Raw genomic sequence first — 25,011 nt, 5'->3', positions numbered from 1 at the left:
GCTTTCCCATTTTCTTACCTTTATTCTAGTTTAATTTTAACTTAATTTAATTTATTAAATTCAGAAAACAGAATGTTAATTTTCATTTTGCTGTAGGCATCATTTCCTATATACTTTCATTGCTTTCAATTTAATTTTAAAATATGCTTTTTTTTTTTTTTTTTTTTTTTTTTTTTTTTTTTTGGTTTAAAAAATTGTTTTTGTTCTTTTGTGTGTGTGCGTGTGTATCATTGGATGCTTATCTTAAAACCAAAATAAACCAAAATAAATCAACGAACCTAAAGCCATCAACCACTACTCCATCTGCAAAGACTGCTACTCCGAAAACCAAATCAGTGCCCACTCCCACCCCCAAGAGGCCAGTTTCCACCCTTCCTGGTGGACCAAGCAAAAAACCCATGAGCCCTGCTCCAGGCCTAGCATCAGCCACCCCACCCAAACGACCTGCTGCCGCCACTGCCGCCACCCGGTCCTCTTCCTTAATTTCAAGAGATGGAAAACCAAAGGTAAGTAATCTCTCAGGGACTTTGTGGGAAAGCTCCCAACGGTCTCTCTTCCCACCATCAGCCCGAAAGTTTCAACAGTTTGGTAAAAGCACCAGAGTGGTAATAAGACAGAGGCAAACTTCATCTCTGATGTGCCCAGATTTTTGAAGACAAAAGGTTAAAAAAGTAGGTTTTTCCAATAATTTGGGGGCAACTATCACACTGAGACATGTTTCTTAACACAGTTTCCATTCTCTGCCCTACTGTGAACTATATATGCTCTTGTAGCACATTCACTACCTAACCAAAGCTATAACTTGACCGAAGATCTATCTGTTATATACACGTCCTTACCCAGTGATGACTTTGCTTTTCATAATTTCCTCCGCCTTCTGCACTGATCATTTTGAATACTAGTGAATGTAAGGGCATTGTTATCAGAACTTGCTGTTGTCCTTTCAGTCTTCATAAATTAGGGAGCTCCATCAAGGTAGGAAAAAAATGAAAAGAAAAAACCCACAAATCTAAAAAAAAGCCTTCTTAGTTGCTTTCTCAGTAAGTTCTCTCCATCAGGTTTCTTCAACTTATTAATAGACAGGAAACTGCTCTTTGTTTCCAGAATAATTATTTGATTTATCCTGTTCTTTCTCAGTCTTATTTTAACTCTTTGCTAGAGTTAAACTGGATATATTTTCTAGATATTTCTGTTTTGTTTTGCTTTGATTATTTTGTGTTTTTACTAATTGTTCCCTTATTTGTTCCATTAATTTAACATTATGTAATATAATGAATGCTGGGTATATTGTCAAAAGGTCTATAGGCCTATATTTTTTTCCTGCCACTCACCCTGTGATTGTATCCTTGTCATTTAATGCTTCTGAAACTTCCTTGGCTACAGAATAGATGTGATGACATGAGTCCTAGCTTCTCTATAAGAGTAACAGGTAGGAATAAGATAGGTAAAAGTCCTCTGAAAGCTCAGAAAGGCAGACAGATGCTAAACATAGTATCACCATTGCCATTTACTAAAGCAATAAAGGCAAAAAAAAATTAAATTAAAAATTAAATATCATTTGCTTCCTGGGAATTTTTCTGTCTTAACTCATCCTGTGCTTACAAGAATCAAAGAAGAAAAAAAGATTGAGGGAGGTACCCTGAATTCTTTTCCTGGCTCTGCCCTTTGACTGTGGGCTTACTTACATTAGGGTAGCTCCTTTATCCTTTCTGAGCTTCAGCAGTTTGCATCTCTGTGAAATCCTAGTCTTTAATTTTTCTGCTTCAAAATAGAGCGAAACATTGGGATTTGCAGCTAGTGGGAGTGCTGAGCTACCCCTTCATTTGATTAATGAACCCAGGCCCACAGAGGGTGCTCGGACTTGCTAGCTGTCCCCTGGGGAGGGGGTCATGAAGAGCATAGTCAGGCCTCAGGCATCAGCATCAGGGCTCCTCTCTTCAGGAGTATTGACTCAGCCTAGTCCCCCAAGAGAACATTTCCAGTTGGAATCGGGTGTTTTTTGTTTCATTGTGAATTCTCTTCCTTATATTAAGTCATGGGAATAGAACTTCCTTGTCAGGACATGTTTGTGACTGCTTTGGAACTCCTGGTCTCCATTGTCTTGGAGGTCTGTGACCAGTACTTCCAAGACTGACTTTTAATCTGCCAGGATACAGGGTCACAATTGTGAGATTGTATTATGTAAGTTTAAATTGAATTTTAGTACATTTTAAAATACAAAGTCGCATCTTCAAAATTCCCAGTCTCAGTGTTGGTGACCTAAAAAATTCTCTTGTTTTGCCTTCTTGTTCATCAATACTTCCCTTAAAATGGTGAAATGCCTTTCTTTTGTGGCAGTTAGAGAATGCTTGGAGTAAGGAAGAGCTGAATTCTGATCCAACCCCACACTTAGGACAGTGTGTTCTGGGCCTTAGCATCAGTTTCCACATCTGTAAACCCTACTTTGCAGAAGTTTTATAAAGCTAAGCAGATAATATTTGTAAAAGCATTTTGCAAACTTTTAAGTCACCCTAAAAATGCTTGCTATTGTTAAGGTCATCATTTTTATCATAAAGACTATCATTAATAACGATAACAACAAATAAATACTGTCATTTATTACTATTATTCTCTATGCTTCCCAATATGTTTATTTCCTTCCGAGTTCAAACAAAAAAGAATCTTTGTGCTTTGGGTTTGGTGTTTCCCTCATGGAAATTGCCCTTTGGAAATAGCAACATTATTTACACTTCTTGTTCCCTTTTGCTTTTTTTTACTATTTACTCAATCCAAGCATTTTTTCATTTTAGGGGAAATCATAGTAATGCACATGCCTTATATCTAAATTTAAGGAGTTCTTCCTTCCATTTTTTTCTCTGAAATGGAAGTTCACAACTGTTATTTCATTTGTGTTCAGTATCTCTGTAGGAGGTGTGATCAAACCATCTGCTTGCCCTTTTTTTCCATAATTTCATACAGTATCTAGTCATTTCCCTATAGTCTTTTCTTTAAAAGTCATTTCCCATTCCTTCTTAATCTGTTCTCTTATGTGATTAAATGTTTCTAAGGTAGCCATGTGTACAAACATCTGCTCAGCCCTATTAGAAATCAAATAATGTGACCCAAATGAAATGAACCCTTCATACTCCTTTCCTTCCTTCCTTCCTTCCTTCCTTCCTTCCTTCCTTCCTTCCTTCCTTCCTTCCTTCCTTCCTTCCTTCCTTCCTTCCCTCCTTCCCTCCTTCCCTCCTTCCCTCCCTCCCTCCTTCCCTCCCTCCCTTCCTCCCTTCTTCCCTTCCTCCCTTTTTAATAATAATGGCTTTTTATTTTCAAAATAGATGCAAAAATCTCATCATTCACTTCCTTCTGTTCCCTCCTCTTGACAGCAAGTAATCTAATATAGGTTAAATATGTACAATTTTTTTATACACATTGCCACATTTATCATGTTGCACATGCTGAAAATGCTATGTTGTGATCCACACTCAATCCCCACAGTTTTCTCTCTGGGTGCAAATGGCAGTCTATTGGAAATGGCCTGAATCACCACCTTGTTGAAAAGAACCTAGTCTATGAGTATTGATCATCTTATAATTTTGTTGTTGCCATGTACAGTGTTCTTTTGGTTCTACTCACTTCATTTAGCATCAGTTCATATAAATCTCTCAAGGCCTCTTTGAAGTCATCCTGCTGATCATCCTTATAGAACAATAATATTTCATATCATTCATATACCATAACTTACTCAGCCATTCCACAACGGATGGGCATCCACTCAGTTTTCAGTTTCTAGCCACTACAAAAAGGGCTGCCACAAACATTTTTGCATATGTAGGTCCTTTTCCCTCCTTTATAACTTCTTTGGGATATAGACCCAGTAGAGACCAAATGCTGAATTTCCTCTTCCCCTCATTCCATTGTTAGCTGGAAAATACACATGCAAATATTCATATATATATATATATATATAAACTGATTATAGCAATAGAAATAGAACATTTAAAAATGAGTTACAACAAACAAGCTGGCTCCACTTAAGAAATATGAGAGGACTCCTACTTTGACTACAATAGTGATGTCAGACTTAGTAAAGGTGTTGACTAGTCTTGTTGAACCTTTTATTCTTTCTGATAATCAATAGCCCTATAGGAAGTAATTGGAAAAAAGGATACAATGGGAAATGTAGTTAATGGGAAAAAGTCTTTTAAAATGTAAGAGACAGAGCTCAATCAGTAAGCTCTTTCTCTTGGAGAGAGCCCTATGTGAGAAAGGTTTTTGGAAGGATAAAACTAGGATCATAAACTGAAGTTTTTTTGGGGGGTTCTTTTTTTTGCTTAAAACTTGGTTTTGAAGATGATTCACTTCCACATTAAGGTCAAACCATTTAGCTTTACAGTACCTCAGTTTCCTATTCTTTGATTTGACTTAAGTATTTTGAATCTATTGAATCCTTTTTTTCTTTTTCTTTTTGGTCCTTTGGGAAATTATACTTTGAAATTGTTTTTTTTTTTTTAAAGTTGATGCCTTTTTGTTTTGCATCATTTATTTTAAATGGATCCCTCCTCCCATCCTATAAAGCAATCATCCCTTGTAATAGTGACAAAAAAGAAAAAGAAAAACACAGTTCAGCAAAACCAGCTATCTGTCAGAATATGCAAAATCCCACATTTAAGTTTTCTCATGTTTCTCTGAATATTTGATATTTATTGCTTTCTATGGAGCAATAATATTTCATCACATTTGTTTAAGACTTTTTAATTATTTCCCAATTGGTGGATATCTACTTTGTCTCTTGTTTTTTGCTGTCCCTTGGGGTTTGTGAATATTAGTAGGATCTCTGTGTTAAAGAGTTTGGACATTAAGGTAATATTCCTGTAATTTCAAATTACTTTTTAGAATAGTTTGGAGTAATGCATAGTTTCGTCCACAGCATTGTATGTAACCATTATTTTTTCTACAATAAATTGTTTCCCCCTAGTTCATGCTTTACCTAGTCTACTCTTATTTCTAACTTGCAGCTTGACCTGTGCCCTTACCCATGCTTCTTTATTACCAGGCTATTGATGCAAAGAGCCCTGAGAAACGAACCCCATTATCCAAATCTCCTTCTGCTACCGCTACTAAAACTGCCTCAAAGAATACCCCAACTACCCCACGAGTCACAGTGGCTGTTTCTTCCATGACAACTGGTGCAGCCAGTAGGAGCACCTCTTCTTCTCCTCCCAAGAAGCCTTCCTGTAAGTATTATACAATATTTTAGATTATGGGGGCCCCAGTCTCTCCCAGTGTTGGATTTGGAACAAGCCGTTGGGTAGTCTAATAATGTAGTTAAAGTTAGGGACAGTAATAATATATCCTCAGAAAACAATGGACTGGGCAAAACAGCCCAGGAATGAGGCAAGTGGCCACTGGTTTTAATAGTAATCTACCAGAAAAGGCTATTCACTCATGGAACTTGACTCAAAAGAAATTTCTGTATACCAGCACCTATTAAGGATATTTATAGGTGGTAACTCATTTGACTATTTAACAAATGGACTTCTTTGACAGATCATCCTGGAAATTAAGCTTCTAAACTTCCTCTTTATTTGTATAATGGGTTTAACTCATTCAAAATAATCATTGGTTCATTAAGTCATGGTGACTACTGTTTGCTCATTTCAGTACATTTCTGCTTATGCCAATTGGAGCAAAACTAGTTGTTCTTTAACCACTGTAAATTCTGCTTTTCTCCCCAAAAAAGTGAAATTAGTAGTTTAAATTCCTTTCCCTCTCTTCCTTACTCTAGCTCTATTCTACCTCTCCTAGTATAAATGTGCAAGCCCCTCCAATTCTATGGGAGAATGATTTCTTTGAATGGAAAGTGTAAAATTGAGGGAGGAGAGAGGACAAGGTCTGTGTTTAGGTGTTCTGAATTGAATTTTGTGTTTTTAGGGTAAATAATAAAATAAGGAAGAATGTTCTTTTTGTCCAAGGAAAAATTTCTTGCTTGGGGGAAGGTGGAAGAAAACTATAATAAAACCACTTAAAATTGAAGCATTATTAAAGCTGACTTTGCCCCTTCATCTTTCAAGGGAATTAGATAAACTGAATCAGAATTCATTTGGTTGGAGGCCTTTTTCACAGTGTTCAGTGACCCTGTGATCCACTAAGAATGTCCCTCATTTTGCAAAGGCTGTAAGGACCCTTAGTCATATGAAAGATCTAGATACAAATAGTACTTGGTGTACAGCTTTTTCAGTGGTATTAAGGTACGAATTGAGCTCATTTCTTATACTCTTCTCATAAGGAAAAATGCAGTTGAAGTCAATAGCACTTGCTGAGTCCTTGTGTGCAGTAACAGACTGGCTCTGTAGAAGGGATGTAAAAGAAATACCCCCAAAACGTGTTTCTGTTCTTAGGAGCTGATGAAGGAGTTAAATAAATTCAGCATGTATGCATGTTCCTCGTATAGCAGTCTAGGTGTTTATGGGAAATCGGTGATTTCAAAAACTGAATCTTTACCAATGTGGTTTTACTTGTGTAGCTCTCAGGAACGAGTCCAAGCCGACAGACATCAAGAAGACTACTACAAAATCCTCACTAGGTAACAGCTTCTCTTGTACCCTTTATTTCATAATAAGGAAAGTCTCAGTCAGTAATCATACAGTCTTAGTATCTCTTAAGCCTGAACTTTTTCTGTCTCATCTCAATAGTCCATCTTGCTCTGACTCTTTTCCAGCGGACTTGAGTCGTCCAAAGAGCGCTCCTACCATTGCTCAGAAGACCACCAGCACCGTGTCTTTGGGAGGTCCCCCCTTGTCAGGAACAGCTTCCAGCCGGGTCAAGCCCAAACCTTCCACCCTGAGGCCGACTACAACCCCCGCTGTGGACACTAAGAAGCCAGGAGTGCCTAAGGCCACCCCAGCGAAACCAAATTCTACAGCACCACGACCAAGTCGCCCATCCACTAGCATCTCTGTGCCAGACCTGAAAAACGTCCGGTCCAAGATTGGCTCCACGGACAACATCAAGCACCAGCCAGGCGGAGGCCGGGTAAGGCTTGGGGATTCCTTGTGGGGCCACATTGGGCAGTCAGCATGCTCCTCCCTGCCCTTCCTTGCTATTTTCAGCCACTGATCACCAGGCTTCCCTTCTCCTTTGCAAGGATCTTGCTTCAGCTCACAGCTGCATGGAAGGGTGGTACTTTACCAGTTCTGCCACAAAGAGAAAGGAAATGTTTTAATCATCAGAATGATAACAAGGGAGTCTGTTTGTATCTCTGCAAGGGCCAGGCTGGCTGAGTTTCTTAGCATTCAAATTGCCATGCTTGAATAAGATAGAATATAAGAAATATTGTCAGGTTTTGGCTGCCCAAAAGAACACTGGGAATTTCTCTCCCACAAAAGAGATCAGTTTCTTGCCATTCCATCCTCCATCTTGTACCTTTTCCTCAGTATCTATGCCAGGAGCTTCAGTCTGGAACAAGATGGGAAGTGCCCTCTAGTGAGCATTTCACAAACTACTTGCTCTCCTGAAACAAAAGGAGAGCTGGTGGCCCGACTTGTGGAGGGAGAGGATCTCTTTTCACCTCCTGATGTTGGAATTTGGTTTCCAAAAGGACTGTAATTTTTGGGGGGGAGAAGGGGAGTGACCGTAATCCAGTGTCAGAAAGACATTCCTCAGTAAGTGAAACATTGGAATCCATAATAGCTCCCCTTAATTAAGGTAACCTGAAAAAGCAGAACTGATCCCCTTAATTGTTCTCTGGACCCAGAGCCTGGGGAAGCCCTTAACCCCATTGGCAAAAGCTTGTAATTTAGATCAGTAAAATAGGGAAGACTGAGTCACTTCAATCTGAAGTTAATATAACTGGAGGAGATGATTTCCCAGATAAGAAACAGGAACGCTGTTGTGAATTGATGGAAATTAGGGACTGGAGCCATATGTAGCTTCAGTGTTGACTTGAGACTGTTCTTTGGGCGCATTCGAGACTGTAAGGATATTTAGAATCTCCTGGATTTCTCCAGGTCTATAGTGTTAAAGACAGAGTCTTCTACTTTCCTTTTTCTTTTTATTCCTCATAGCAGCAAAAGGCTTTAGTGATGACATTATGGTTTATTTTATTTTCTTTGCCCAAACAGCTTCCCTTGATTAAAAGGAGTCCTAGTTTGACTGACAGTCAGGAGAGCTGCTGTTTCCTCTCCCTGAGGACATTTTAGAGTTCTTAAGAGTCATCCCTCTTACCTGAATTTTACTTTTAGTGTCAAGATCATCACTACAGATTGATGATTTTCGCCTTTTCTCACAGCTGTTTATTGATTCAGAGCAAAGTTGAAATAGGAATTGATCACAGAAAATCTTTCAGAGTACTACAGTTACCTTCTTCCATCCCTTCAGAACATGGAGAGGAGAAGAAAAACATAGTAGCTGAATTTTCTGTAGTGCTTTATGGCTTACAAAGCATTTTTCCTTAAAAGGACGCTGGACATAATAATTGCCTTCAAAGTTTGAAAACTATTTTATGCACATAATTTATTTGAACCCCTTAAAAACCTTGTGAGGAAGGTACTATAAATATCATGACCACTTTACAGATAAAGAAATTGAGGTTCAGAGAAGGTGAATAGTTGATCCATGGGCATATATCTAGGAAGTACCCAATTCAGGATTCTAATCCATTTCTTTCGGGCTCCAAGAATCCTACCTGAATCACTGTGGAGTGGTTTCAGTGCTCATGGACTTGGTACTTGCAGTCACGGAATCAAAACAAAATTCAAAAGATCGTCTGATTTGCTTATAGGAGGTCATGGGTAGGGGAAATGGTCTGGTAAGAAACCTTTTTATGTGTAAATAGAGTAACTTTATAATGGGGATCCTTAAAGTTTGATTTACTTATTCATATTTTGCCTCAGTTTTCTACTGAAATGAAATGAAAGGAAATTCCTTTCATTGTTGCAGCCCAGGGCATGGGAGGATTTCTTTCTATGAGCACAGATATGTGTAATATTGAGGCTGCTGATCTTTTCCATCCCTGGAATTTTTCCTTTATTCCCGTAACTCTCCCTGCGGGCATAAAGGAGAGATGAGTGGTGAAGGCGCCATTCATTGCATCCAGTTTGGGCCCCAGTGCTCTCGGTTTGAAATCACCCTCCATTTGTCTCCATCTAGGCCAAAGTAGAGAAAAAATCAGAGGCCATCGGTACAGCACGAAAGCCTGAACCCAGTGCAGTCACTAAAACAACCACCACCTTTAAAGCAGCTGAAACAAAAGAGAGTGCACAAAAACAGCCCAATGGGAAAGTGAGTTTTGTTTGAGAATTTCACCTGTTGAGGATGGAGGCTCAGAAAAGTATCTTTCTACTTTGAGCCACTTTTTCTTGTCTCAAATTATTATATTTCTTTCTTCTGTCTCCCTGGTTCCTTCTCTTGTTCTTCGTATTACCTTCTCCGTATTTGATGATCCTGCATCAACAAGCCCACCGTGTGGAACTGAAAGTCCTCCTTTTTTTTTTTTTTTTTTTTTTTTTTTTAACTCAGACTTTGTCAAGGAATTTAGGGAAGCTAATAGAAAATACTTCTAATGTCCCAACAAATTTCAAAAAAAATTTCAAAAAAAAAAAATCAGAAATCCACTTGTTCTATGACAGAGTTGTTCACAGTCTCTACCCTACATCAGAAAAACAATTTTTTATTTACTAGAAATATTTTCCGGAATGACCAGAGGATGAGAACTGTCTCTATTGTATCCCAGTGCTCAAATACATGAAAGGAAATATCCATAACAAAATCGTACTGCTATTTATTCTGGGTCCTTGGGTTGGTCAGAAACTGCTCAAGTGTGGCAGATGGATATATCCAGGGAGAAAATAGAAGTGTTAGTGGAGTAGTCATGTCTAAGGAGAAGAAAAAAAAAAGTATTGATTTATTTTTATTATTTGAAAGCTATCAGATGGGCATCCTAAGGATTTCTGAACTGTTGAAAGAAAAAAAAATTGCAAAATTTAACCTTTGTATTATTACATATTATTATTATTGCAAAGATAGAGATAACCATCTTTAATGTTTATCTTCACCTCCAAAATAATAAATATGATAGTTTCTTTGATACTGAAGACACCCAAGTTCTTACAACTATCATAAAATTTCCTCATTGTGGGGGGTATCTCATAGAATATGCATTTCTATGATGCTTACTGTATTCCAGGAACTCTGCTAAATACTTTACAGTGATCTCATTTGGTCCTTACAACAATCTTAGAAGGTAGTGCTGCTATTATTCCCATTTACAGGTGAGGAAACTAAAGCAGAGATTGCATGGAGTCTTGTTTGAGACCCCATTTGAGCCACCTAGCTCCCCTTGAACACTGGTTACATACAGGGGCTGGCAGCTCCTTAGTGACTCAAAGTCATGTCTGTGCAGCTGGAAATGGTAGAGCATAAACCAGCTCCTGATGGGCAATTCCTCTGGGAAGCATCCTACGATGGAGAGGCCACTGGGAGCACGCCTGCTCTGTGGAATGCAGAGCTTGGTGCTTACAAGGACGCCGGTGGTCATGCCGTAGAGAGTGTCTAACCCACCTTTTGTAACTCCAAATCTAGGGTTGCCTTCCGTTAGTAAACAGATATCAGCCTAGCACATTCTCCAAGAATATTAAGTTATAATTATAACTTCTGATGTCACTTAGGGAAAATGTTTCTCCTTTAGCTCCTGGGTAGGACCAGGTTGCCAAGCATTGTCTGGAAGGATTCTGTGATCTGTGGCTTAGTGGAAGTTTGCTGCAACCTTGAGGTTATTTCCTATCTCCAGATAAGGTCAAGAATCAAGGGATTGGGATCTCGTGCCAGTTCTTCTCACCAATATGGTCCTGGGAAAGTCTTAAAAATGTGCCTGTTGGAAACTTGCAGAGTTGAGACTTAGCGTCCTTTTTCATTAGAGAACATAAAAGGGGGAGCAAAGGGTTAGGTTTGTTTTTTTTTTTTTTTGGTGGATTGGGATTTTCATCCAGAATTGAATGGAAATGTCTAAAAAACCCTATCATGTAGCTGAAGAGGCCTAAAGGCCAGAGACGTTTTGTTGTTTTGCATTTGGAAGCCATCTATAACATTGAAGACTGAAATCTGTTCTCCAGCTTGTGTTTAAGGGTCCAGGGCAGATTTTAGATGCAGCTATTTAAGTACCCTGAGCTTTGTGGACCGTTTGCATTTATTGCTGAACAATGTCTCTTTCTGTTGGCATGAGATTTGTGTCCAATTAACTGCCGTCCAATGAATTTCTGTGCAGTCGTTGCTTCTCAGATCAGCCAAGATCAGGAGTTCTGTGTTTGAGCAAAGTACTTCACTCTTGGATGGTGAAACACCCCTTTGGGAGCCTTTTCTATCGAGCCAATTAGTTTTTGCAAATGAAGCACACCCACATAATGGCCAAGTGTTGGTGCATAGGGCATCTGGGGAGCAGGAAAGAAGCGCTGGAGACCGCTAAGTGAATTTTTTTTTTTTTTTTTATACAAGCTAAATGGACCTACAAAGAAGTCTTACGATCCCATGAATCTGGGGGAAGGGACAGACACTCTGGTGGGGCTCAGGGCCCAATGTGGGCCCTTGCTGGATGCCCTAGCTCAAGTGACGAGAGAAAATTTGAGGAGCATTAAGCTTATCCCCAGTGCCAGCAAGTTTGCTTCTTTGTATTCTTGTTTGTTCACTGTTTCCTTTCTCCTTTCCCTCCCCTCCTTCCCACCTCTTCAAACTCACCTCTCCTTGTTCCTCTAAGGATGGGGTCAAGCTTTAACCCAACTCTCTTTGCTCGTTAGTCACAATTGTCATCTGTGGACTCCCTGTCTGCTGTGGGCCAGTTCTAACCAGTCGTCTCCCCTTGTGTTGTTTTTCCATTCTTTAACACTCCAGGTCCAGATAGTCTCCAAAAAAGTGAACTACAGCCATGTTCAGTCCAAGTGTGGTTCCAAGGACAATATTAAGCATGTCCCTGGAGGTGGGAATGTAAGTATGGGTTCTGGACAGTTTGTCTTTCTACTGATTTTTCTTATGAGTAACATTCCTTAGTATCTGAGAATAGCAGTCTGTATAGTATTTTCTGAATACTAGGGTAAGGGAAGTGAAATGTTCAAAGGGACCAGCTTGGGTCATCGGTAACAGGGAGATATTAATCACTTACTTCTTGGGAAAGCGGATCTCTACTTCCTTTGCCAAAAGCATAAGCCCGATAGTGCTTTAGTATTGCTATTTGGAGAATATTTATGATTTGAGATGATTCTGTTAGATACAAAAAGATTAGGCCTCTGGCTACTCTGAAGAATCCTGAAAGAAAATGATTGGTTTGTAAATAGCAGTTGATATTGATGAATCTATCCATCAAGGTTATCATGGCAGAAATATTTTTAGTATTTGCATATATCTAGCTTACTATGCATATTCCAGGTGCAACTATTGAAATAGGCCTTAAAATAAGATATACAATGGAGTGGCCATAGGTAGGGGAGCATTGCCCCACCCAGAGCTGCCTCTCTTTGCTTGTCTGTACCCCTAACATGATCTTGGTTGTTTAACTCTTGTCTCTGCCAGGTAGAAAGGACGGCAAGTTAGGAAGGTGAACGAGCTTACCATTCTTTTTATTTGCAGGATCCCTGATGGGGGGGAAGGAAATTTGGTCATTCTTCTGAGAGAGGCCCCCAGTGCTGTCATTTTGATATATGGCAGCCTCCTCTCTGAATTGATGTTTCCATCATGGGATGTTTTTCCCTTTGGGACTTCCCATCCAAGACCCAGACTTCCCCAGACCTTTGGTCTGCCTAGTAGCCAATCAGAATGTCTAGTTTGGATCTGAGTGAGTTTTGTTTCCCTGTTGAGGACAATGTTGGTGTACCATAGTTAAGTTAGATTTTCTCCATAGTGCATCTATTTTATAGTGAAGAGGAATCCCTGTGGCCTTTAAATCCTGGATCCCTCTATCCACTCCTGATGATTACTGTTGGGACAAGTGATTCTTTCGTAAGAAATTTTTAAAGATCCAGCATTTAAACTCAGCCACCAGTACATAACAGCGAGATGGAAGACTCATGGTGCTGAGGAGCACTTTTAGTTTTGGACACAGGCAAAAGGGTGCTTTGTTTTGCTTGACTATGCATAATTTTTTTTTGTGTCATTTAGAGCTGGTGATGGGGGTTACCCCCCAAATTCTTAGAGATAATACTTAAGTGTTGTATTATTCATCCATGCTGATGATTGAAGGTAGGCTCTTTAGAGCAAGTGGTAGACATCGTGGAGTATAAAATTTGGATTATCACAAGAAAAAATCTGATGGGAACGATGGGCTGAATTTCATCCATTGGAGGCCAAGAAAATTGTATAACTCTGAGAGATTTCAATTGAAAATGAAGTAAAAGAAAAAAATTGGCTTCATAGCTCTACCAAGCCATGTGTTTTATGGGAGCAGGGGTTGCAATGTAGATGCACAGTAATTCTGGGGAGACTGTATCTAAAAGGGAACCAGCGACAATACTAGGAGCAGCTAGACCTGGAATCAGAAAGACGTTGTTCCAGGTTCAAATCTGGCCTCAGTCACTTACTAGCTGAGTGATTACCCAGTGATGCTGGGTAATAAATTGAGCCTGCTTGCCTCAGTTTCCTAATCTGTAACCTGAGTTGGAGAAGGCAATGGCAAACTAGTTGCCAAGACAATGCCAAATGGGGTCATGAAGAGTTGGACACAGATGAGAACGACTGAGCAACAATAAAAATAATGCTGCTTATTTAAAATATCAGAAGATCATAGATTTAGCAATGAAAGAGACTTTGGAGTTCTTCTGGTTATAAGGGATTTTTAACCTGGAGACTATGGAGCTCTTGATGATCCACGAGTAGGTTTTTCGGTTATAAAAAGTGTATCTTTATATGTTATGTCTTTTTTTTTTTTTTTTTAACACCTTTATTTTTACTAAACTGTGTTATTTCTTTATAATCCTACATATTTAATTTGTTTTTTTAAAAACATTATTTGAAGAATCAATATATTTCTCTAGATTGACATACAAAATTTAAGAACAGTTATAATAGAAACCCTTTATTTTACACACTAGAGTGTGTATATGTGTGTGTGACTGGAGACTTTACTTAAAATGACAATATATCCAATTATGTATGTTTGTGTATATTTTAGGTCTCAAAACAAACATGTTGCATTTCCTGGTTTTTACCAGTTGTACCAGTTAACATGACTTTCATTTATTCATTTGCTTATTCATTTATTATTATTATTAATTTATTCCTTTTTTCTTACCTGGGGGTTACAAAAATCTATTTGACATCAGATTTGAACTCAGGTCCTCATGACTCCAGGGCTGCTGCTTTATCCTCTTTGTCATTTGGATGCCCCTCTCTAATGTTAATAAGTTTATTAGGCTCATCACTAAGAGAATATTGTAGACATAGCATTATACTAATATTTTAGTAAATCCTTTGAAGAGTTTTGTTAGGCTACTTGTAAAAAAGCTGGAAAAATAATGTGGTTTGGAGGAAATCAAGTACATCCAGAACTTAGCTGTATGTCCTATACAGATGTGATTATTGGATTGTTAATATCCAGAAGGGAGCTATGAGTTTATCTAGTCCAACCTCTTTGTAATGCTGTGTCATGTTTAATATTTGCACCATCACCTTGGGTGAAAATGCTTATCAAATTTGTAGATCACATAAAGCTTACCAGGGACATGTGATAAATTTGGAAATATAGAAGCATTAATATGCAAAAAGATTTTTACTTAACCAAAATATGGGTAAAATGTAATAAAATGAATGGTAGTCATGATAAATGTAAAAATCCTCCTATAATCTAGTGATAATGAGTCACCTGGAGACCAGCTTCAGGTAAGTAGGAGAAGCCTGTCATTGTGCTGATGGTTTGCAGTATAATGAAACTTTAGGCCATAACAATCTCAAAGATAGTCAGAAAGAGACTGTGCTCTTTGTCTTTGTGACAGAATATTGATCCCAACAAAATTAAAGGTGTTTGAAGTATATAGGTAAATGTAAATTCCAATGCTAAATTTTAAAAAATGGTTATTATAAGTACTAAATTGAGAGATCTGTCTGCACAGTAGGTTTGTGAAACAAGATCTAGGTAATTTGGTGGATTTGGAAATAAAAATTCAAAATCTCAATAATAATTAAAATTCCAAATTAGTAAAAATTCCAAAGTGTCTTTTGGCTGTCCAAAAAGTTAATACAGTATGTGGCAGGATGAGTAGAGTGAGTCAAATATACCCTGACCAGTCCACATTTTTAAATACTTCGTTTGTAGGTGCCACATTTTAAATGGAAAGATATTGATGATCTGAAATGCATTGGTTGAATGGCTTGGCTGTCATGAGGCTGCCTACTGCTTCCCATTCCTAGTCATGCTTAACATTACATTACTAGAGGCCCCCTGGTAACTGAAACGTTTGCCTTCTAGCACTCGTATCCTGTGAGGAAAATGGCAGCAACATTGGGTCCCTCTCTGTAGATCATGTATTGGCTGTCCGCTATCAGCTGTTGGCTGAGATGGTGACTCTCTAAAGCAGGGGGTCTTTCCACCAGTTAGTTGACATCAGTTTCATTGGGTTCATGAATTTGGATGACATCTTAATTTTCACTGACTATTGTGTTTCCCTGGTAAGCCACTTTATTTCAGGCATTTTGAAGCATCCACAGCAAGAACTGGTTGTGACAGTGCTATTATGCAGACAAAACTGATATCAAGGCCTCCTTTCCTTCCCCTGAGCCCTATTGATGGGTCTAGAGAATCCTCAATTGAGTCTTTTCCATTTGAGCTAGTTCATACCTGGGTTTGATTCTAATCAAAGATAAGTTGTATTTGATGTTCAAGGATATGCGTATATATGCCCATTTGTATGTGAATACATGTGTATTTGCATAAATGCAAATTTACAAACATTCAAAAGTACCTTCTCCACAGTTCTATGGAAAATGAGATTGCAGTTCTGTCTTGCCTTTCTCCCCTACCCTTTTTTTTCTTGCTGCTATTGGTTCTTTGTATCATATTTGTTTCTGAATACAGCCTGACCATATTTTCTCTCTTCTGACACTCCTGTCCCCTTCTTTCCAGCCCAGTTCAACAAACTCCAGTGTTTCCCTGTTACATCTAGAATCAAATATCAAATCCTTTGACTTTCCAAGTTTTTCATAATTTGCTTCCTTTCTGGATTTTTTAACTCCTTGCTTTCCTCCACATATTCTGCAGTCTAATGACACTGGCTCCAGCATTTTCCTTAGCTTTCCCACTACTCCATATGGAATATTCCCCTTCTGACTTCTATTTCCCCTATAGATTCTGAATCCTCACTTCTGCAGAAAGTCTTTTACCTCTTCTTACTCTTGATTCCTTCTCTCAGAGGCTATACCCAGTTCACATTGTATTCTTCTCATGTGTTGGGTACAAGGTTGCTTGTGTAGTGTTTCCTCCTATGGAGCTATGGACTATGAGCAGTGACTATTTTGTTTTATTTGCCTTTTTTTGTATCTCCAATGCTCAGCACAGTATCTAGCATATTGGGGTATTATTATAATATATAATTATCATTATACTATAACACTACATATTATATAATATATTATGTAACATTATATATACTACCATATATTATTATTTTATACTATATTAGTAAATAGTAGTTAATTGACTATCATATTGAACCAAAAAAAAAAAACAAATAAAAATTGCCAACACAGTGACCTTCTTCTCTGACCATGGATGCACTTTCTATAATGCTATCCACCTCTCTTCTAAGAAGGAATTCTATTAGTTCATTAGTTCTGAGATCCAAAACTGATCTTTGAAATTAAATTGAGATCAGCTTTAATTTAATGTTTTAATTTACTCTATTAATCTTGTTAATCTGATTCTCTTGATTCTTCTTTCTTTTCTCTGGAATTTAGTTAAAATAACCCTATTTTCTTTACATTCTTCATATTCATAATTTCTTATACTGTGATAATTTTCTGCAGTTCAGTTAGCTACCCTTCTCCCATGTTGGGTATCTGCTTTATTTCTACTATTTTGGTATCACAAAAAGTGCTATTTTAAATATTGTACTATTGGACTTTTTACCCTTTGGGGAACATATGCACATTATTTGGGACTGCCAACTTTCCTACTGGGAACATAAGGATAATAAGATTCTCATAACATATACAGGGCTCTACCTGGGAAGTTGCCATTTCCCATACTAGGTTATAGATTCTCTTTAGTATTTCCCTGTCTAATGTTATATGCAGTCATTATCTCAAACTGTTCTTTCCCTGAAAATCCCTCTTTCTTTTTCCCCATCCTGTCAGCCCCACTTATAACACACATGCATTAAGCTTTTAGGATTATATTACGTGATTACTATAGTTCACTTCATTGTCTTTTCCCTTTTATGCCCACCTCTCCCTGTTTTTTAGCTGTTTCTAACAGAATCCCACTTTCGCAGGCCCATTCTTCATCCCCTAATCTTCCCTCTCCTATGCTTTGCAGTGCCCAGTATGTCCCCCTATCTCATCACCAGCCTTAAATATACTTCGTAGCTCCCTAGAGACTGATGGTCAGTTATGAATAGGATGTAGATTACTTCCAAAGAATGAGATAGGGCATTGCACGGGACAAGAACAGCATCAACAAAGAGACGTGGCAATGAATTTGGTTGACGAATATGAAAGCCTGGGACTTAGGTTGTGAAACAGATCTTTTGAAGAAATGCAGACTTAGAAGCAAACTTAATTGTCATCTCATGATAACTCAAAAAATAAATTGAGATTTTCTTCTATTAGCTGATCTGGCCAGCTGCATGTCACCAGCACAGACACAGAGATATGATCTTTGTGGGCTGCTTTTGATGAGAGCAAGAAAAAGACCCATTGGATAATTAGAATTCATTAGTCCATTAGCTTTAATTCATTTGATTAGATTATGCGTGATGAGAACAAATTTAACTTCCTAATTAGGGTGTCTTCAGGAAAACATTTATTAAGAACCTGCTTATATATACATATTATATATATATGTATATATATGTATGTATGTATGTGTATATATATGTATATGTTTATGTATATGTATATGTATATGTATATGTATATGTATATGTATATGTATATGTATATGTATATGTATATAGCTCTGGGGCTATAGATGTACAATTGAAGCAGTCCCTATCCTCTAGGCTTCCATTCTGTTCCATGTTCTGCTGCTGTTTTCTTATGGCTCTCAGAGGTAGCAATTGACCTTGAATTGTAGAAATAGAAACAGAGGGGCAGGTGGTACTTTGTGGAGGTTCTTGAGAACCTGGCTAAGTCTATCACTCTAGACTATTTATCCATATCTTCTGTACTGTTAGGGTAGAGAAGCAAATTTCAGGTAGCAAGTATAAATATCTTTGCCTAGATTTCTTTTTTTGCTTTAGAAATGCTTTTGGCTATTTAAAAAAAATGCTTTTGGCCAATCATAATGACTGACCCTGTGCAGCCTAGGTTTTAGTGAGGGTAAGAAGATGAAGACAGGTTCATAGTGGTGCAAATCAAACTCTGGATAAATATCCTCACCTTATTTTGCCCTAAGGTAATGTCTAATCTCTTGTTTTCTTCAGGTGCAGATACAAAATAAGAAAGTTGACATTTCCAAGGTGGCCTCAAAGTGTGGCTCCAAGGCAAATATCAAACACAAACCTGGTAAGTTATCCTTCTCCTTAAGGTGGGAAATCAAGAGATTGCCAAATACTCAGGATCATGATCCTTTGCTTTGGGGAGGAGAACATCTGCAGGATTTGTCACCTCCATTTTTTTGTGTGTTCCCAGGGGGTCTGATGTGATGATTTTAGATGAGATTACTAGGAGCTGGTGATAGTTGGGGAATGGGAAAAGGAGATTGTTGATAAGGAGACTGAGCTGGCTTGGGGCTTGGTTTCTGTTTCCTCAATGCTGTTTTATAAGGCCCAACTTCCTAGGTATTGAGGCCTGCAGTACTACAGATAATGTTGGCCCGAGGCAAGCCTTGAAAAAAGATGTTCCTGATTCCTTGGGCCCAACAGCTCCTCTTGGGTTATGACTTGGCTTCCCTTCGCCTTCCTTTTCGTAACATAGTGAAACTCTCATTGATTCTGAAGTCAGCAGATGGAAGAATTGAGCAAACATCATGATTCTTCTTGTGATTTATTTTTAGATTTAGCTCAGTTTCCTTTCTGTTTAATTTAGGGGTCTAGTCCAATTTCTTTCATATGAAAAAACTTTATTCAATTATGGTAATTGTGGGAAAACATCATTGCATTTTTACAAAAAAATCTAGCCCTATGTGGCTAGAAAGCTGGACTACCTTTACTTGTTGATCATAGATCCTTAATTAAGGACTTAGGTTATGCTGATCAAGAATCCAATCAGATCTAAAGATTGATGCACAGAGTTCTTTTTTTTTTTTTTTTTTAACAGTTATAAGTCTCTAGCAATGCATATGTCTTATCTGAAAAGTGACCATGAAGTGTTCAGTCAGTTGTTTTCATATTCCTTTGATTGATTATAGTCATTTGAGGAGAGCAAAACACTTTTTTAAAAAAATGATTTCAGGGAATTATACCTGGATTCTCCCTCTCCTAATTTGGGAAGTCCCTAATCTTCCAATTAGAAATAAGATTACCTAATTTTATGTCCTGATTAGTACTATCATTTTCTTTTAATTAATTGGTCTTATTTGAATGTTTAAAATCTGTCTCGATTTTTATTCAGAGCCTTTGGACTCACTGGGCAGTCCATTGACTCATGTCTGTTTTATCCTTTAATCATGCAGCTTGCATAGTTTCCTCATTTATTAATTATCCACCACATAGGGTCAAATCCTGCTTCTGAAGATTACACTTAGGCATATAACTGCATATAACTGCGTTTCCTAGCCCTCTTTTTCCTTATTCCCCCAGGTCCTTTCCAGCTCTAAATCTTGATTGGCAAGTCTTCCTTTCTGTCTTCATAAGGGATGAACTTGGCCACCTTCACATCCTCGTTGCCCTTCCTAAGATTAGGAAATTCTGTTTATTGAACCCATGCCTTGTATGTTGTCTGACTAGAGCAGAGTGCAGACAGAATATCATTTCCCTAGTCTTGGATGCTGTACCTTCCAATGTATTTCTAAGATCGTGTGATCTTTTTGACTGCTCTATCTCACTGTCAACTTATTGATGTTGCAGTACACTATAAATTCTATTTCTTCAGTCAACTAGTTGGGGTTCCTTCTTGTATTTGTAAAGTATCTCCTGCCTTTTGAAAAATGGAGTTCAATAAGGTAGGTTAAGATGTATTAGCAGATATGAAAAGAGTTGAAATTCCCAGCATTACTGTGTCATTTTACTATGCCAGATTCCTGACCTCATTTAATTCTTTCTTTTTAGGTGCTCTGCAGTTTGTTCATGTGGTGGTTTTGCTTTTTCTTCCTATCTTTGATCTCCATCCATAATTGTTCCCTCAAGTTGCTTTATTTTCTCAAATGAGGACATACATACATATACATGTACATACATATATATGTATACATATACATACATATGATATATATGATTAATGGTATCCTCCTTCTTCTTTCACATTTTCTCATCCTTTTGAATAAGAAACCATATCATAGTCATGGATTCCATGTCACTAAATCTCAGATTCTTTTTATGTTAAAAATAATTTCTTACATTAGGATCTCCAGTTTATTTCATTGCTCACTAATATACTTTGAATATTTATGTATCATCAACTGAAGCCATGGGTTTTAATGCTAGTTCTTGTTAATCCTCCTGGGATACCCCTACTGCTGCTCTTCCTTTAGAGAAAGAATACTGTATCCAGTGTACGTACTTGATAGCTTTATGTATATAGCTCTCTCTATTCCCCTTCCTCGTCCGTTTAAAATTTCTTTTGTTTATATTTTCCAGATCCCAGGTAAATACATACTATCAGCCTTCTTGAAATGTATTACATCTCTGATGGAAAGCTCCTCATTTCTGTATTTTAAGACATGGTTTAGAAATGGAAATCTTATTTACAGTCATCACCATCATAACTATATGTTCTGTTTCCAGCTTTGTTTGTATCTTAGTCATGAACATTTGCTTTCTGTCTAAGTTAGCTTTGTGACATTAGAAAATTTCTTTTGAGTGTTCCCAATTATTTAGTTCTTAACTTTTTTGTCAATGGAGATTATATTAAATAGAGATTTGTACCCAGAAAAAGTTCTCAGAAGAGTAGCAGAGTTGGAAGTATAATTAGGGCTTCTGACCTAAATATAGGAATTTAGAATGTGGTAGCCAGAATTCACTTGCTGATGGTACCTCTGATGTTTGAGGCTCCCTTGTCTCTACCCATTCAATTCTACTTCTACTAAGTTCTGGGCCCAGCTTGGCTTAGGTTTAAACAACAAACCTAGGGTCACTAGTCCAGATTTTAGTTTCTTCTAGACTTGAAAGGACTTGCCAGTGTTTGATGTCTATTGACCTAGCCTCTACAACCCAAAGTTAACCCCCTACGCTGGGATGAAACAGCTTAGACTTTATTGAAAAAAATCATGGTAGTTCTTAAAGATTTATAAAGGCCTTTCCTCACAGTAGTCTTATTAAGGATATTTTCCTCATTTTACAGAGACTCAGAGAGGGCAAAGGGACTTGCGTGGGATCATGTCCTTAAGAAATGCTAGAACCTGGATTCAGAATTGCTTACCTTAATTTTTATTCTTTTCACCATGGCTTTCTCTGTGGTTCCAGGAGGAGGTGACATCAAGATTGAAAACCAGAAGCTGAACTTCAAGGAGAAGGCCCAGGCGAAGGTGGGATCCCTGGATAATGTGGGGCACTTGCCTGCAGGTGGCACAGTCAAGGTAGATCCATGAAGGGGATGGCACTGGGTTGGGGCATTTAGCCCCAGGATGGGGAGGAGGGTCCAGTGGGGGTGGGAGGAGACCTGGGGGATAGCGCCAGCCTGCTGGGAGAAATTGTCCAGCTGCCAGAAGTCAGCCGCTGCCCCTCAATCTTCCCACAAGCAGTGTCTTCACTCACTCCATTATCATCACCACCTTTGTTGCCAAACCCAGAGATAAAGGAAGAGGGATGAGGGGCTGTGGGAGGAAGAAAAGGAATGTATTCAAGTCGGAGAAACTCCATAGTCTCCAAATTCATCAGTGTAATACCTCTTCTCCCAACTCCTGAGGAAATGTGACTTTCCTATTTAGATCCTTCTCCTCCCTCCCCCTTCCTCTTTTTGCATTTGGTTTTGTCCCTCTGTGACACCTGGAAAGGCCATGTTTTAAATTTGCAGCTATCGTAATAGTTGCTCATGAATCTGGAGCTCAGGATTGGCCTTTAGCCATCAGCTGCTTCACTGAGAGTAACCGATTTTCCTAGGCCAGGACTCCCTCCTTCCAAAGTGCTTTGGGTTTGCTCTTGTGTGCCAAGACATTGTCTGCCATTTATTCCATTGCATGAAAAGGGCTTGGGAGCATCTGGGGACCATTCTGGCAGGTCCAGAGAGATGCCGGGATAAGAGCCTGCGGCCCTCATCTCTAGGGACCTTTTAGAATGCCACGTGATGTTCTTTATCTTGAAGTAACAGCTAGGACAGAGAGGAGAAGGGACAAAGAGGCAGGTCTCAGTCAGTATTTATCCGATGCCCACAGTGCCCACGGGAAAGAGGGAGGGCAGTGCAAGAAGAGCGCCATGGGAGAGCCATTGACCGGCAGAACCAGAATTAACCCTAGAAGGCATCCAGACCAGCCTTGGAAATGGAGGTCCCGTGTATGCAGCGCCCCATAGAAAGTGAAGGACGTTGTTAACCTAGGAAGCTTGGGACTTCCCCCGGGGGGTTCTAAAACTCCCTTGGCTCCTGACAGCGGGGACGGAAGGGTCCGAGTGCAGATGGCAGCCAGGGGGTCACTTGGTGGAGACTCGGGTGGAAGTTAGAAAGAAAACATGGTGTGAAGGCGCAGGCATTGGGCCCGCTAGGATTTCTTTTTTTTTTTTTTTTTTTTTAATTTTATTTATTTTTTATATAGTAATTTTTTGACAGCGCTAGCATTTCTTTTTTAAATTTTATTTATTTTTATATAGTGATTTTTTATTGACAGAGCGCTAGCATTTCTTTTTTTTAATTTTATTTTTTTATATAGTGATTTTTTATTGACAGAGCGCTAGCATTTTTTTAAATTTTATTTATTTTTTTATATAGTGATTTTTTATTGACAGAGCGCTAGCATTTTTTAAAATTTTATTTATTTTTTATATAGTGATTTTTTATTGACAGAGCGCTAGCATCTTTTTTTTAATTTTATTTATTTTTATATAGTGATTTTTTATTGACAGCGCTAGCATCTTTTTTTAAAATTTTATTTATTTTTTATATAGTGATTTTTTATTGACAGAGCGCTAGCATTTTTTTTTTAATTTTATTTATTTTTATATAGTGATTTTTTATTGACAGCGCTAGCATTTTTTAAAATTTTATTTATTTTTTATATAGTGATTTTTTATTGACAGAGCGCTAGCATCTTTTTTTTAATTTTATTTATTTTTATATAGTGATTTTTTATTGACAGCGCTAGCATTTTTTAAAATTTTATTTATTTTTTATATAGTGATTTTTTATTGACAGAGCGCTAGCATTTCTTTTTTTTAATTTTATTTATTTTTATATAGTGATTTTTTATTGACAGCGCTAGCATTTTTTAAAATTTTATTTATTTTTTATATAGTGATTTTTTATTGACAGCGCTAGCATTTCTTTTTTTTAAATTTTATTTATTTTTTATATAGTGATTTCTTATTGACAGAGCGCTAGCATTTCTTTTTTTTAATTTTATTTATTTTTTATGACAATAGTATTTTTTATTGACAGCGCTAGCATTTCTTTTTTTTTAATTTTATTTATTTTTATATAGTGATTTTTTATTGACAGCGCTAGCATTTCTTTTTTTAAATTTTATTTATTTTTTATATAGTGATTTTTTATTGACAGAGAGCTAGCATTTTTTAAATTTTTATTTATTTTTTATATGGTGATTTTTTGACAGCGCTAGCATTTCTTTTTTTTTTTTAATGTTATTTATTTTTTATGAAAATAGTAGTTTTTTATTGACAGCGCTAGCATCTTTTTTTAAAATTTTTATTTATTTTTTATATAGTGATTTCTTATTGACAGCGCTAGCATTTCTTTTTTTTAATTTTATTTATTTTTTATATAGTGATTTCTTATTGACAGAGCGCTAGCATCTCTTTAGTGGATTTGGGGGAGGTTTAGAAGGGACGTTACCCTCCCCCTCCCCCCTTTTCTGTGCTCCGCGTGAGAAATCCCGTGAGCGAGTTTCCTGGGCTTTGGCCCAAAAGCAGAGGGTTTCATCCTTGAGAGTCGCCCCTTTGGAGCTGCCCCCGTAGCAGAGCGGGCCCGAGAGGGCCGGCGGCGGGCACCAGCAGCCGCATGCGCGGGCCTGTCCCGGCCCCTCCTTGCCAGGCCCTTCCCCTGAGCAGCAGGGCGGGCTGCCTTGGAGGCCGCACCATCCACCTCATCCTCCTCTCGCTCATCCATTGTCTCATCCCCACCCCACTGTTTCATTGTAGACTGAGGGGAGCGGCGAAGCGGCCCCTCCGCGCGGGGAGCCGCCTGAGGCCCCAGCAGGCTCCACCACGCAGGCGAATGGCGTGGGCCACCCAGCCCCCTCCCTGGGCGGTGACCCAAGGGAGACTCAGATCTTCGACTCCCAGATCCAGGAGACAAGTAAGTCGGCCACGCCTCCTGCGGGCCCCCCGCCCCGCCCGGCCGGGCGGGCCCCTCCGAGAGACGCGCCCGCCCGCTCACTTCTTCAAATTGAAACTTTGTTTAAAAAAAAAAAAAAAAAAAAGGTGTCTGCCCACGTTTTAATGAGCCGCTCAACTTTTATCTTCCAGGCATCTAATGATGAAATTCTGGTCTCGTCTTTCGTCTTCCGCCCCCCTTCCAATGACCCCGCCCGCCCCGCCCCTTCCGCTTCTTTCTCCCGCCCCTTCCCTCCTGTGT

At 38.4% G+C, this 25,011-nt stretch overlaps 1 protein-coding gene across 11 annotated transcripts in view; it reads left to right on the top strand.

The window, feature by feature from the left end:
• Positions 1-25,011, top strand: part of MAP4 (microtubule associated protein 4) — a 205,729-nt gene that overhangs the window by 176,859 nt on the left and 3,859 nt on the right. For 5 of the 11 annotated variants that reach the window (XM_031960964.1, XM_031960954.1, XM_031960939.1 and 2 more), the window contains 8 exons: positions 285-506; positions 5,036-5,216; positions 6,506-6,565; positions 6,701-7,014; positions 9,130-9,261; positions 11,863-11,955; positions 18,597-18,678; positions 21,735-21,847. In XM_031960964.1, coding sequence (XP_031816824.1) covers positions 285-506; positions 5,036-5,216; positions 6,506-6,565; positions 6,701-7,014; positions 9,130-9,261; positions 11,863-11,955; positions 18,597-18,678; positions 21,735-21,847 — 1,197 coding nt within the window. Of the gene's footprint in view, positions 1-284; positions 507-5,035; positions 5,217-6,505; positions 6,566-6,700; positions 7,015-9,129; positions 9,262-11,862; positions 11,956-18,596; positions 18,679-21,734; positions 21,848-24,575; positions 24,733-24,902; positions 25,004-25,011 lie in introns of those variants that run through there. The other 6 variants (XM_031960960.1, XM_031960961.1, XM_031960989.1 and 3 more) reach the window with 6 other exon arrangements.

This window comes from Sarcophilus harrisii, chromosome 1 (assembly GCF_902635505.1).
Source record: "Sarcophilus harrisii chromosome 1, mSarHar1.11, whole genome shotgun sequence".
NCBI classification, from domain to species: domain Eukaryota; kingdom Metazoa; phylum Chordata; class Mammalia; order Dasyuromorphia; family Dasyuridae; genus Sarcophilus; species Sarcophilus harrisii.
This window is presented reverse-complemented; position numbering and strand designations above follow the sequence as displayed.